The sequence below is a fragment of the Pseudorca crassidens genome, chromosome 9 (assembly GCF_039906515.1).
Source record: "Pseudorca crassidens isolate mPseCra1 chromosome 9, mPseCra1.hap1, whole genome shotgun sequence".
Lineage (NCBI taxonomy): Eukaryota > Metazoa > Chordata > Mammalia > Artiodactyla > Delphinidae > Pseudorca > Pseudorca crassidens.
This window is the reverse complement of record NC_090304.1, coordinates 40910017-40925039: the sequence shown is the minus strand read 5'-3', so window position 1 is coordinate 40925039 and position 15023 is coordinate 40910017. Positions and strand designations below refer to the sequence as shown.

The following is a 15023-nucleotide window of genomic DNA, read 5'->3' as shown; positions in this document are numbered from 1 at the left end:
TAAAAGCAAAAGATATTCCTGGGAAACCATTCGCTGTAAATCCTCATGCTAGTTAGACTGGGGATGCCTTGAAGCTCAGAACAGTTCCAGGAAAATCAAAATGTAATTTTCTCGATTTAGAAAACACATTTTATTGACTTTTTCTTCCATTATGTCACAAATATAATAAAGGATGGGTTGAGGAAAAATGCCTTATTTTGCTTTTCAAGCTGGAGTTCAGAAGAGAAGCCCTTCCTCTCACGTTAGATTCCAGAAAGTTTTCACCATGACACTGATTCCTTTTATGAAATAAAAAGAGGTGCGTCTTTGGATCAGCAATCTGCTTTTCCATCTAATGGATCTAAACTGGGTGCAATTCACCTTGGCTGTGAATTTACTGCTGACTCTTAAGGGAATGAACTCTTGGAACTGTTCATTCATCGTCCCCTCCCTCACTCCCCTGTCACCGAACATTTGCTGTGCACCTACTATGCTCCAAACACTGTGCAAAGACACTAGTGGAGGAAGATTAGGTTAAATAATTCTGGGTACGCAGTGCTAAAATAGCCGGTCCCTTCGGGGTCTCCAAGAAGACATTGGAAGCGCAGTACCAGGACAATTTGTGTGAAGATGGGCTTCCTGGTCCGGGTGCGCACTCCTCTTTCTTGTCAGAGCGCAAGGATCCGAGTCTCTGCAGCTTTTATAGAAACTTTCACCAACTTTACCCCAGGCAGGAGCTCTGCTCGGATTGTGGGCTACGCATCGCGTGCCTTTGGAGTGGAAGGCGCCGCCGGGGATTGTGCCCCGCTAGAGGTGGCAGCAAGGCTGTCGGTCCTAACACTTCAGAAAAGTTCTAGTGACACAGACAGAGTCTCTGGAGAGGCTGTCAGCTTTTCAGTCCTTAGCCCCAAGAGTTCAAAGTTACCCCTAAATTCATATTTTGGGGCCTCTTGGGAGGCCAAACCCCAAACGCGACTCCTGCGCTCTCTGCGGGCTTCCCCGCTCAGCTCGCCACAGATAACTTGGAGGAGGCTAGGGAGCGTGGGGCCCAAGCTCTGGGGCCTTCCGGACCTTCTCTCCTACCCCGCCCGCTGCGCTGGTCCTCTCTGGGGAGCGGTGCTGCCCAGAGCTGCTGGGACGGGCTCTACTCTCTGCCAGACCTCAGAGACGGTGGCAGTGGTCCGGGAAGACGCGGCGAAGAGGGCGGAGGCGTTAGTCATCTCCCAGCTGCGCCTTTCCACCTGGCAGCCCCTTTCCCCGTCCAGAGTCCGGGAAAGGGACGCAGGAGTGTCCCCTCACATTTGCAGGGCTCTGGGAGAAGGGCCCTCAAGTAAAGGCCGCTTCGGTGTCACCGGTTGCATCCGGAAGCGAGCCCTACCATTGGGGCGCAGAGAGACAGTCCCACTGTTACAGCGGAACCGCTTCGAGAGCAGCGCTTTCTGGTGTGGGATTACAGGGGTCCTGGGAGTCCTCCTGCCCTGCTTCCTGCCACCAGAGCCCGCAGCCACCTTCTCGGCGCGGCGCAGCGTTCCCGGGGGTAGGGGAGACTCCGGGTCAAGCAGCCTCTGTGCCTTCTGCCCGCCGGGGTAGCAGGCCCGGCAAGAGTCGCCCGGTTTGGCGGCCAGGATTCTTTGGGGCTGTGACCTGGAGTGTCGGTTGCCCAGGTGCTGGAGGGCCGTCTTCGGCCCGCAAGAGGGGTTCTGCCACAGAAAATAAGACCCGGAGGGCCTAGACAGACGTCCCCTGAGCTCCCTTATGACCTGCACAAACGGTCGTCACCAGCTGCGGACATTCCGCCAGCCTCTGGCTTCGCTCCCTGCCCCGCACCCCTGGGCGAGGCTTCCGGAGAGGCTTCGCGAGCTCAGGAGGGCCCGGCGGGAGCACTTGGGGTCGCAGCTACCACGTTCAGCAGGGCTAGCCTGAGGGCCTGAAGGTGGTTGCGCTCCTTCACTTCTTCCGCACTGCCTCTACCCCCATGACACTGTACGCCCCTTCAGCCAGAGCTGGGATCTTCTCCCAGCTCCCTGGTGTCGCGGGCGCCCGCCGCGCGGACTCCAGACCCGGCTTTCCGTAAGGAAAAAGGGAAAGGCAGAGTCCGTGCGCGTGCCTGTGCTTGTGTCTATGTCCGTGCTTGGGGGACAGTGTGTACCCCTGTGCATATAAAACTTGCCTGTTTCTGAAAGCAGAAACTCGGGGGGCTGCTTTCGGATCTGGGCGAGGTCGGTATGGGTGGATGCGAGCTCCCTCCTTTGCGAACAGCTGGTGAGGGCGCATCTGCTGCAGCGAGTGCTGGCGATCTGCGGAGTGTCTGTGTGTGAGTGCGAAAGGAGAGCGTGTGGCTGGGGTCCAGGTAGGTGACCGCTGGACGCGCACCCGCCGGCCTGTGGCTGCGAGTGGCGCGTGTGTGAAAGTCCAAAGGTTGCCCCGTTGGTAGGCGCTGACCCCGGACAGCTCTGCAATCAAGGGCTTCAGGGAAGTGGGGCTGGGGTGTAGGGCGAGACAGGTGGAAACCCGGACACAGGCGTCCTGGCCCAGCAGCTTGGAAAACAGAAGGCAGAGGCGCCGGACAGCTGTGTAAACCAACTCCAGCGCCGCAGCGCAGGATCCCCGGTTAGAGTGGGGGATGCAGAACCCGCAGTCGAGAATTCGGGAGCACGAGAGGAATGCCTAGCCCTCTGCGCAGACAGTGCGAGTCCTCTCTTTCACTCCTACCCGTCCCAGAGAAGCGAGAAGAAAGAGGCTAGGTTGCCAGACTGGCAGCAAACCAACTTTGCGGGGCCCTGGGCGCCAGGGCGCTGTTGAAGGAGAGGACGGAGTGGAGGATATCCCAGATCACCCCAGTTGGTCCAGAGGGATCAATTTTTTAAGGGCCTTTTCCCCCCACCATCCCCTTCTTCCACCGTGGTCTATTTCATCTGAGATCCCTTCAGAATCTAAGGGACCAGGCCGGAGTCCCTACTGGAGTGGCTGGAGGGAGTGCAAGGCCGGAGTTCAGGCACAAAGAAAGTGAGAGAAACTCTGGCCCCTCACTGTCGGTGACACCAAACTCTACACAATTTCCTCCCACTTTCTGGACGTCGAAGTCTCTCCGCTCTCTCCGAGCCCTCCCGCTGCCCAAGCAATGACCTCATTGCGAGTGACAGCCAGAGCGGATGGTTCCCCTCCCTAGTGGACTGGTGTGCGGAGCGCGAGCAATGACGCAATCGGAGCTGGGTCGCTCCTGGCCACTTTGGATTGGCCGCGCGGGCTCGTGGGGACCTCCCCGCCCCCCATCAGTGGCATAAGAGCAGAGAGCTCCGCGGGGAAGACGCCCACAGCAGGCGTTTTGTCCATCCGGGTGGACCCGCATCTCGCGCTCTCCTGAAACTCGAATCGCCAGGTGAGAACTTCCCACTCTGCTCACTCTTAATTACCAGCCTCTGCATAGTTCATCTAATTTGCCCCATCTGCCTGCCTGCCTCTCTTTGCTTCTCACGGCCATCCCGGCCCACCTATAGCCAGGTGCTGCTAGCCGTCTCTCCCCTTGGAAGAAGACAGGAGACTGGGGCTGTCAGCTCGTTTTCTTCTAACTAGCTCCAGTGGAACCGCAAGCATCCCCAGGGCTTCGCCTGGGCGCTGGAAGTTCCGTGAGCCCAGCCCTAGCTTCCTAGCCTTCCTGGGTCTGCAGCCCCTGCATTTGTGCCAGTCCTTTGCGTGCAGGATTCTTCCCGAGTTTGGTCTGGGAGTGCCCTGAGCAGTCTGTGTCCCGAGGGATCACGTTTGGTTCTCAGGACGGTTGAGCCCTGAAACTTCCTCTGAGGCGCCTCCAGCCTGCAAGCGTCCCTGGGGCATTGGCGCGGGCTTGGGGCAGTGCAGTCAGCCGGCCAGAACATTGAGCTGGCGCCCAGCACCTGCTGCTAAACTGCGCTTCAGCAGAGGCTGGCTGTTCGGGCAGAACCGAGAGACTCCAGTAACCGGCACGTTAAATGATCCCCAACCCAAACCCACAGACTGAGAGATTAGCGCTCCTTTCCAGTTTACCCTTACTGCCTTCCTTTCCCAACTGTTGGTGGCAAAGTCCAGAGGAGGTGAAGGTGGTCCTAGATTTCTCAGTCCCTATGAAGACAGGCACAGTCCACAGCAAGGGTGGGTTCTCGCTTGGTTTCTGCATAGGGCAGAAGGTGTGGATTTATGTGCATGTGCATGGCTTCTTCCTGGCTTTCCACGGGACAAAACCGGAATCCCCCACCCTCACCCCAGGACACCTGTTTCTGCTGTACCATGCGATTCAGTGTAATGTATATTTTGAGATTCAAAGCAGCCCATCTGGCAAATGAACCGAACTGAGCCGTGGGGAGGCGGGGTAACCTGCCCGAATTCTCAAGGCAGTTGTGGCAGAGGCCGGGCCGGACTGGAACTTGGGTCTGTGGGCTCCAGGCGGTGCTTGGTCTTGGTGCAGTGGTAACGTCATTCTCCCTTTACAGAGAGGCATCATGGGCTTCGGGAAGTCCTCCCCCTTCCTGGCTTTCAGCATCTTGGTCCTGTGCCAGGCAGGCAGTCTCGAGGCAACACCACTCAGGTGAGACAGCCTGAAGCCACGAGAGCATTCCCCTTCCACTGCCCCTGGGATCAGGCGGTTCTGTGCCTCTGAAGTCACAGCAGCGGGAGGCTCACAGTGAATCAACACCCTCAGGTGTACACTGGGCTTGAGCCCTGTGGGCTGGGAGTCAGGAGAGCCACATCCTCAGGGATAAGCCACGGAGACCAGGAAGCCTGGCTGCTTATCCTGGGAAGGAGGCAGGCAGGGACTTAGAGTCTGTGTTGGGTGTACTTCCTCTCTCCAGGTCTGCTTTGGAGACCCTCCCAGATCCCGGGGCACTCAGTGAGAAGGAAGGGCGCCTCCTGCTGGCTGCACTGGTGAAGGCCTATGTGCAGAGCAAGACCAATGAGCTGGAGCAGGAGACGGAGGACTCCAGGTAAGGCTCAGCACCCAGCCCTGGCATATTCACGAGGACATATCCCAGAGAGGTAGGAGAGACCGCATCGGGCCAAGAGTTCAGCAGATTGTCCCTGTTCGCCAGGACCTGGGACTCAGTCATTCTCAGCCTACGTGGAAGACAGAGGTCCACATGCAACTGGAGGGACTGTGGTTAGACACATTAAAAAGATCCATTCCTGAAAGCTGTTAGGAAATGAAATGGGGAGGTGTGGAATCACTTACTCTGGGAATTGGTCTTGCCCGACTGAGGAGAACACCCAGCACTGGATGAGTTAGGACTGGTAAGTGTGAAGCCAGGGGATGGGCTGTTATAGCTCTGGATGTCTTAGAAATGTAACCTGTGTGTGTTGTTCTTTCACACCTGCAAGGCACCTTCATTGCACATTTGCAAGGTGAAGCCAAAGGCCTTGCAGAGGGTGGGGTCAGGTAGAGCAGTGTCTGAGGTAGGTCCGGGGCCTTTAGATGTGTAGAATCTGTGGAGATGTGCATGTTCTCATGGGGCCAGACACCCCTCCCCAGTCGCACCTCCCTGTGCACCCTGAGCTTGGAGCTCACACCAGCAGAGTCACATGTTGCACTTGCATTCACCCTGAGAACCTCTCTGCAGAGCATGAAGGACTGAGCAGCATGTGGAATGCCAGAAAAGGTCACCCCTTCCCCACCACAGCCCTTCCCCGCACTGCCCTGGCTCAGCGAACCGCTGAGTTCTCCTAATGGAGGATGCGTGAGCCACCCTCCTGCCTGCCCCTCTCGTCTCTCTGCTCCAGGCACCCCCTCCTGGGTCTAACCTTCTGCATGACTGCCCTCAGGGGCAGCTCTGGTGCATGGTTTTGTCTGGCATGTCTTTTCCCTGCAGCCTGGATGGCTCCAGAGCTAAGCGGTGCAGTAATCTGAGTACCTGTGTGCTGAGCGCGTACTGGAAGGACCTGAACAACTTTCATAGATTCTCTGGCATGGGCTTCGGGCCTGAAACACCTGGCAAGAAAAGTGACATAGCCAGCAGCTTGGAGAGGGACCGCTCCTCCCATTTTGGGGTGCCCCAAGATGCCAAGTGAACTCCTTCCACTCACTCCTTCCTGATTTCCTTTCTTGCTCCCATGGATGAAGTTAATGCATGCAGATTTTGCCTGGATTGCTCTTCAAGCTGGTATTGGTAGCTTTGCTTATGACAGAGAATGCTGGGGACCACAGGATGGAAAGAAAGAGAGCAGGACTCACAGACAAGGTTAGAGATAAGAGAGTGAGGGAAGCTTCTGAGATACCAGAGAATGTCATGGGCAGAGCCGTCCAATTCCTGCTTCATCCCTCATGCCTCATCATTGATGAATAAACCTATTTTCTAAAAGGATTTGCACTTTGGTGGTCATTATTCTGGTCCCTGTCCCAGGCCTGAGAGTGCCCAGGGCCTATGCTTGAAAGTAGCCTTAGCCTTAGGGTAGTAGGATGCAGGGCTTGGTGAGGGTCCCTGTGAACCAGCTCCAGCAATGAGAACAGGTGTGCTGAGGAGCAGGTAAGCATTTCTGGGGGATGATGCTGCAAACCCTGTGCTCTGAGCCTCTTCCAGGTAAGACTTCAGGGAATTTTCATTTTTCTATGGAAAGTGGTTTTGTTGGTGCTCGTGGCTAGGGTATGGCGTCTATATGCTCCTTACATGTTGGGGTGGGCATATGTAAGGAGTGATAAGTATAGGGTTTTAGCACTTGCCACGTGGCTTAGAACTGGATTTTTTTGTGAAAATCTTTGGGCAGGGCTTCTAGCAAAGGCCGCCAGGCCATTTGCCCTAACAGCTTTGATAACTGCATTTAGGAGAAACACCTATTCTTAAGTGGTGTGTCAAAGAGCTACAATTCTCTTTATGAAGGCCTTATGGGGTAGGCTCCTGCCCCAGCCTCTCACTGGCAGGCCTTCTCTTTTTCTCCATCCTGCAAAGCAGCATCACTGCCCAGAAGAGGTCCTGCAACACCGCCACCTGTGTGACCCATCGGCTGGCAGGCTTGCTGAGCAGATCTGGGGGTGTGGTGAAGAGCAACTTCGTGCCCACCGATGTGGGGTCTGAAGCCTTTGGCCGGCGCCGCAGGGACCTTCAGGCCTGAGCAGTGCAATGACTCTGGGAAGAAGGTGATTGCCTTGTACTGTCAGATGGGAGGGGAAGGGATTTGGAGGTTAGGACCCACATTTTGAAACCCACTGGACCTAGCTGCAGATCCCTTCTCTCCACTTACATTATTCTTCTTGAGTTAGTGAGTTCCTTCTACAACTCAGCTTGAAATCAGAGCACTAGGACAGGCTGCAGAGATGCAGTGTCATCTTTCTGAGAAGAGAGAAAAAAAAAAAAACTTGCTGTATTTAGAAAGGTAGGGCCTTGCAAATCTTAGCCCGGGCCACTTGTCATTAATGAACCCAGTTTCAGAAAGTACTCAACTCTTGATCAGTATTCACAGATTCAGACCAGAGGGCTATAATCATAATACTACCGCTAATATTAATAGTTACCATTGAATTGTTTGCTTATCATTTGCCTTCAAAGCTTGCTTACATCTCATATCCATAATTTATAAATAGTGTTCAGTTGAAGAAGCACTTTTATAAATTTGTGTTCTTTCAGTAAGAATTGTGATTATTTTCTTCTTGTCCTTCTGATTCTCCTAATTCTCTTTCTTCTTCTTTTCCTCTTCCTCCTCCTCTTCTTCTTTTTTATTTTATTTCTTTTTCATCTCAGGTTACCAGGAAGCTGAACTCACCACTTCTATTAACTTCTGTTGACAACAACTTGGTGAGGAGGCCCCAAGGAAGATATACATGTTTGCATCCTAATAGATATCAAAAAAAAAGCACCTTTGTCACTTGAAAGGAATGAAACTGAATGCAAAATAAGCTAATTCCATATTTCTTGTGCATCTTTTTTATATTTGATTCTTTGTGCAGTAAATGTGATGGCATCTCTCATTAGCTTATCTGGTAGCAAATTGGTTCTTTGAAAGCTGTCCTGTTGACCATGGCAGCTCTGGCAAATCTTAGGGGGACATTAAATCACTGCCTCTATGGCCTCTGGGGACACATGGTAATGGTGATGCTATGCTTTATTGTCTAAGAACATGGTTGTATAATTTGTTTAAAGAAATGTCAATATTGTGCCATTTGTGGACTTCATTAAGATTAAAGACATATTTTGGATACACTTGTTTCAAGACCCGGTTGGTTCATTTCAAATTGTCTTCCTATTTGATAGCAATAATAATAATAATAGACATATTTTGAGGGATGACTATGGGCCAGATGATGTTCCAAGGTAGTGCTTTATACCTATTAATTCAGTTACTCTTCAGGACAACTCCACAGGGCTAGACCCCATTATCATTTCCACTTTACATGTAGGGAAACAGAGGCATGGAGAAGTGAAGTCCAAGGTCACACAAATAGACAGTGGCAAACACAGGTGCTGATTTCCAGAGGTTACAGTTGAAACCACTGCAGTGTATGCTTTTCAACAATGGCTCCTGTTGTTTTCCAGAGACCTGTGAGCCATTCTTTGACCTAGCTGCCTCACATGGTAGACCCTCAGATTTTTGAAGACAAATGGAAAATTTAAAACATACAAACAACCTAGTCTTTATATAATAAAATGAATCCCTTCTACCCATTACTTGGTGCTATAGGCTGCATGTTTGTGTCCCTCCCCAAATTTATATGTTGAACCCTAACCCCCAAAGTTAGGAGGTGGGGCCTTGGGGAGGTGATTAGGTCACAAGGTTAGTCCCCTCATGAATGGGATTAGTGCCCTTATAAAGGAGGCCTGAGAGAACTCCCTTGCTCCTTCTGCATATAAATTTACAGTGAGAAATTTGCTGTGAATGAGGAAGTGGTACCCCACCAGATATTGAATCTGTAGGTACCCTGGTCTTGAACTTCCCAGCCTCCAGAACTGTAAGAACTAAATATATGTTGTTTATAAGCCACCCAGTTTGCGGTATTTTGTTACAGTAGCCTGAATGGACTAAGACATTTGGCTTCAAGAAGGATCAATTTGCGGCCAATGTTATTACATCTATGAGCCATCTTCTTCCCCCAGACCTCCCCTACCACCCAATATATCCATAAATATTTCCCCTTGTATCTCCAAATGGGAAGGACTTTTAAATATAACCAAAATTCCATTTAACAATTAAATAGTTCAAATCCCTCAATTACCTTATATATTAGATATATGATATCATATATATTAATCTTATATAAATTATATATATTATGTATATAAATATATAAATATAAATCAGGGCTTAAATTAGGTCTTCACTTTGCTGCTGGTTGATACGTTTTAAGGCACTTCCCATCTAGAGGTTTCACCTCTATCTTTTTTTTCCCTCCTGCAATTTATTTGTTGGAGAGACTAAGTTATTTGTCTAATGGAGTTTCCCATATTCTGAATTTTGATGGCTACACCCTTGTGGTGAGGTTTAACATGCTCCTTTATCAATTGTATTTCTTGTGAGTGAGAGTGGGAAAGGGGAAAGAAAAGTGGAAGATGAGGTCAGAGATGTAATGAGGAAGACAGATCATGTAGGACTTCATAGGGCACAGGAAATACCCGGGCTTTCTATCAGTCAATTTCTAGTCCATAGAACAGAAACCACGTCAGTGATTTTAACAGAAAGTATACTCTAAGACATTGACTAAGTAGGCAATAGAGTACTGAAAAGGCAAAAGAAAACAAGAAATAGTGCAGAGATAAAAACCAAAGGAAGCAGCTACCATCCACAGGGCTGGGAAAATGAGGGGAAGTGGTGAGGGAATTAGAATCTAGGAACTTAAAGAAGAATTCTCAGACCATTGAGAAGGAAGGTCATCTGATGCTGGTATTGAAGCAAGAGCAGCACGCATTGAAGGGGTGCAACAAGACTGTTTTAGGAGTGTAGGAAAGAACACAAAACTGCAAACAGGAACCAATTTCCCTGGCAGAGTAGAGAAACTGGGGGTGATGCTGACAGAGACAGAAATCAAAATAAGAAGAAGCAAGTTTCTTCTTCATGCCTTCTTGTTTCCTTTGAGGACCTCCAATTGTCAGGGATCCACCTGACAAAGAAAAATGTGGTTTGCAGAGTTCCAGCCCCAGTATCTCTTTATAAGCATATATATTTACATTTTTATAGAGAAAAGCCATTTTTTTGGCATACAATTCAATGGGTTTTGACAGTGCATTTGAGTCATGTAATCACCATCACAATAAAGGCACAAAACAGTTTTATCACTCCTCAGAAGTCCCCCATTTCTCCTTTGCAGTCAGTTGCCCCCTCAGTCTTTAAACCCTGATAACAACTGTTATGTTCTCTCTCTATAGTTTTTAAAAATATTTATCTTTTAAAATTGATATATAATTAACATATGACATTGTATCAGTTTTAGGTGTCCAGTGTAATGATTTGATATATGCGTATATTGTGAAATCACCACAGTAAGTTCGTCCATCACTACACACAGTTACAATGTTTTTTCTTGCGATGAGAACTTTAAGATTTATTCTCTTGGCAACTTTCAGATAGATAATAGAGTAGTGTTAACTACAGTCACCATGCTGTGCATTACATCTCCAGGACTTCTTTATCTTATAACTGGAAGTTTGTACTTCTTGACTGCCTTCACCCATTTGCAGCTCCCTACCCTCACCTCTGGCAACCACAGATCTGTTCTCTGTTTCTATGAGTTCGGTTTTTGGGTTTTTTTCATACATAAGTGATATCATACAGTATTTGTCTTTCTCTGTCTGACTTATTTCACTTAACATAATGCCCTCAAGGTCCATCCATGTTGTAACAAATGGCAGGATTTCCATTTTTTAACAGTGAATAACATTCCATTATATATAAAACTCTCTATATACACCAATGTCTATATATCCATATCTATATCTACCCATATATCACATTTTCTTTATCTAGTCATCCGTCAATGCACACTTAGGTTGTTTCCATGTGCTGCTATGAACATGAGGGTACAGATATCTTTCCAAGACAACGATTTCCTTTCCTTCAGATAAATACCCAGGAATGGAATTGCTAGATCATATAGTAGTTTGATTTTTAATTTTTTGAGGAAACTCTACATATTTTCCATAGTGGCTGCACCAATTTACATTCCCACCAACAGTGCACAAGTGTTGAGTTTTTTCCACATCCTTGCTGACGTTTGTTTTTTCTTGTCTTTTTCATAATAGCCATTCTAACAGGTGTGAGGTGATATGTCATCGTGGTTTTGATTTACATTTCCCTGATGATTAGTGATGTTGAACACCTTTTCATGTACCTGTTGGCCATTTGTATGTCTTCTTTGGAAAACATCTAATCAGATTCTTCTGACTTTTCTGGAATGTCATATACATGGAATCAATATGTAACTTTGTCTGAATTTTCTTTTACTTAACCTAATGCATTTGAGATTTATCCATATTGTTGCATGTATATAGTTTGTTTCTTTTTATTGTTGGGCACTATTACATTACAGGGATGTACTATAGTTTGTTAATCCATTTATCCACTGAAGGACACCTGGGTTGCTTCCAGTTTTGGGCATTTATGAATAGAGCTGTTATAAACTTTTGTGTATAGATATTTGTGTGAAGATAAGTGTAGTGGGCCAAACTGGGGCCCCCAAGAAGATATGCCCATGTCTTCGTCCCTGGAAACTGTGAATGTTACCTTATCTGGAAAAAGGATCTTTGCTGATGTAATTAAATTAGGATCCTAAAATGAGCTCATCCTGGATTATCCAAGTCGGTCTTAAATCCAATGATGTGTTCTTATAAGAGATACACAAAGAGGAAGATACGCAGAAGAGAAGATGATGTGAAGACAGAGGTAGGGAGAGTCATAAACCGAGGAAGCCAAATCAGCCAGCAGCTCTCAGAAGCTAGAAGAGGCATGGAGTGGATTCTCCCCCAGGGTCTCTGGAGGGAGTGCAGCTCTCTGTCACCTAGATTTTGGAATGAGAGAATAAATTTCTGTTGTTTGAAGCCACTGAGTTTGTGGTAATTTGTTATGGCATCCCTAGGAAACTAATACAATACATTCCATTTCTTTTGGGTAAATACCTTGGAGTGGGATTGGTGAGTCATTTGGCAAGTGTCTCTATTTTTTTCCTTAAGAAGTCTTTCATTTTTACAATTACCTTCTAATCTTTGTCCATATACGTTTACATTCTTGACAATTACTACCAAATAGTTTACACGTGGTATTGTGTATTTTGCTTGTTACTGCATTCAGTGTGATAAACATAATTGTATTGCTTAAGTAAGAAAAACTAATTTCAGAAACTTTGAAAAATCAATATATGAAAGAAGATTTCAATAAGCTTAATTCAACCACTATGATTTGTTTTTATTGTCTTCCTTTTATGTGCATATTTTACATAGTTCTAAACTATATATTATGTTATATTTTTAAATAAAAACTTTTTATAAGAGCAGTTTTAGGTTTGCAAAAAATTGAGAGGAAGGGACAGAGATTTTCCTATACCCTCTGCCCTCACACATGCACAGCTTCCCGCATTATCAACATCACTCACCAGAACTATATATATGTATCTCTATATCTATATATATATAGATAGATAGATAGATATATAGATTTTTTTTTTTTTTACCAAGGATGAACCTACACTGACACATGATAGTCACCCAAAGTCCATAGCATACCTTGGAGTTCACTCTTGGTATTGTACATACTATGAATTTGGACAAAAGTATAATGATATATATCCATCATTATAATAGCATGTAGAGTATTTCACTGCTCTAAAAATCTTTTGTGCTCTGCCTGTTCAATATTCCCCTTGACTCCCCTGGCAAACACTGGTTTTGCCTTTTCGAGAGTGTCACATAGTTGGAATCATACAACATGCGGCCTTTTGAGATTGGCTTCTTTCCCCTCGTAACATGCACTTACGTTTCCACCATGTCTTTTCATGGCTTGGTAGCGCATTTCTTTTTAGCACTGAATAGTATTCCATTGTCTGAATGTACCACAGTTTATCCATTCATCTACTGAAGGACATGTTGTTTGCTTCCAAATTTTGGCAATTATAAATCAAGCTTCTATAAATATCTGTGTGCAGGTTTTTATGTGGACATATGTTTTCAACTAGTTTGGGTAAATACCAAGGACCGCGACTGCTGGATCATATGCTAAATGTATGTTTAGTTTTGTAAGAAACTACTAGAGAGCCTTCCAAAGTGGCTGGTAGCATTTGCATTCCCATCAGCAATGATAAGTGTTCTGCTACTTCACATTCTCGCCAAGTATTTGGTGTTGTCAGTGTTCTGGATTTTGTCCATTCTAATAGATGTGTAGTGGTGTCTCACTGCTGTTTTAATATACATTTTCCTGATGACATATGACTTGGATCATCCTTTCATATGCTTACGTGTCATCTGTATATCTTCTTTGGTGACGTTTCTGTTAGGGTCTTTGGCCCATTTTCAAAGTTTTAAGAGTTCCTTGTATATTTTGGAGAATAGGCCTTTATCAGATGTGCCTTTTCCAAATATCATCTCCCAGTCTGTGACTTGTCTTCTAATTCTCTTGACACTGTTTTTTGCAGGGCAAAGATTTCAATTTAATGAAGTCCAACTTAATCAATTACTTCTTTCATGGATCATGTCTTTGGTGTTGTACCTAAAACAGCATCACCTTACCCAAGGTCATGTAGGTTTTCTCCTATATAATCTTCTAGGAGTTTTATAGTTTTGCATGTTACATTTTGGCCTATGATCCATTTTGAGCTAATTTTTGTGAAAGGTCTGCATCTAGAATAATTTTTTAGCATGTGGATATCCAGTTGTTCCAACACCATTTGTTGAAGAAACTATCTTTACTCCATTGTACTGCCTTTTGTCAAACATCAGTTGACTGTTTTTGTGAGGTTCTATTTCTGGGCTCTCTGTTCTGGTCCATTGATCTACTTGTCTATTCTTTCAACAATTCCTCACTATCTTGATTACAGTAGATGTATAGTAAGTCTTGAAATTGAGTAATGTCAGTCCTCCAATTTCTTCTCCTTCAAGATTGGTGGCTGTTTTGAGTCTTTTGCCTCTCCATATGAACTTTAGAATCAGTTTGTCAACATCCATAAAATATCTTGCTAGGATTTTTATTGGGATTGCACTGAATCTATAGATAAAACTGGGAAGAACTGGCGTATTAGTATTGAGTCACGAATATGGAACATCTCTCCATTTATTTAGCTCTTCTTTATCTCTGATAATTTTCCTATCTTTGAAGTCTTCTCTGTCTGAAATTAATATATCTAGCCCTGCTTTCTTTTGATGAGTGTTAGCATTTACTTTTAAAATTGTGGTATAACTGATATACAAAATTATTAGTTTCAGGTGTACAACATAATGTTTTGATATTTGTATATATTAGAAAATGATTACTTACTTCTAATTAACATCTGTCACCATACATAGTCACAGAATTTTTTATTGTAAAGAGAAATTTAAAGATTTACTCTCTTAACAACTTTTTTTTTAATATCTTTATTGGAGTATAATTGCTTTACATTAGTGTGTTAGTTTCTGCTTTATAACAAAGTGAATCAGTTATACATATACATATGTTCCCATATCTCTTCCCTCTTGCATCTCCCTCCCTCGCACCCTCCCTATCCCACCACTCTAGGTGGTCACAGAGCACCGAGCTGATCTCCCTGTGCTATGCAGCTGCTTCCCACCAGCTATCCATTTTATGTTTGGTAGTGTATATATGTCCATGCCACTTTCTGGCTTTGTCACAGCTTACCCTTCCCCCTCCCCATATCCTCAAGTCCATTCTCTAGTAGGTCTGTGTCTTTATTCCTGTCTTACCCCTAGGTTCTTCATGACATTTTTTTCCCTTAAATTCCATATATATGTGTTAGCATACGGTATTTGTCTTTCTCTTTCTGACTTTCTTCACTCTGTGTGACAGAATCTAGGTCCATCCACCTCATTTCAAATAGCTCAATTTCGTTTCTTTTTATGGCTGAGTAATATTCCATTGTATATATGTGCCACATCTTCTTTATCCATTCATCTGAT

At 45.9% G+C, this 15023-nt stretch overlaps 1 protein-coding gene across 2 annotated transcripts; it reads left to right on the top strand.

Annotated features, from left to right (window-relative positions):
- Positions 1-3298: 3298 nt before the first annotated feature.
- Positions 3299-8133, top strand: LOC137231278 (calcitonin). 2 transcript variants are annotated; one of them, XM_067751782.1, is made up of 5 exons: positions 3299-3358; positions 4443-4537; positions 4803-4934; positions 6891-7075; positions 7677-8133. In XM_067751782.1, exons 2-4 carry the CDS (start codon positions 4452-4454, stop codon positions 7048-7050), a joined length of 378 nt encoding a protein of 125 aa, XP_067607883.1. In that variant the 5' UTR covers positions 3299-3358; positions 4443-4451; the 3' UTR covers positions 7051-7075; positions 7677-8133. The 2 variants fall into 2 exon arrangements, with proteins under 2 accessions (XP_067607883.1, XP_067607882.1); XM_067751781.1 differs by lacking the exons at positions 6891-7075; positions 7677-8133 and adding an exon at positions 5814-6874.
- Positions 8134-15023: the final 6890 nt, after the last annotated feature.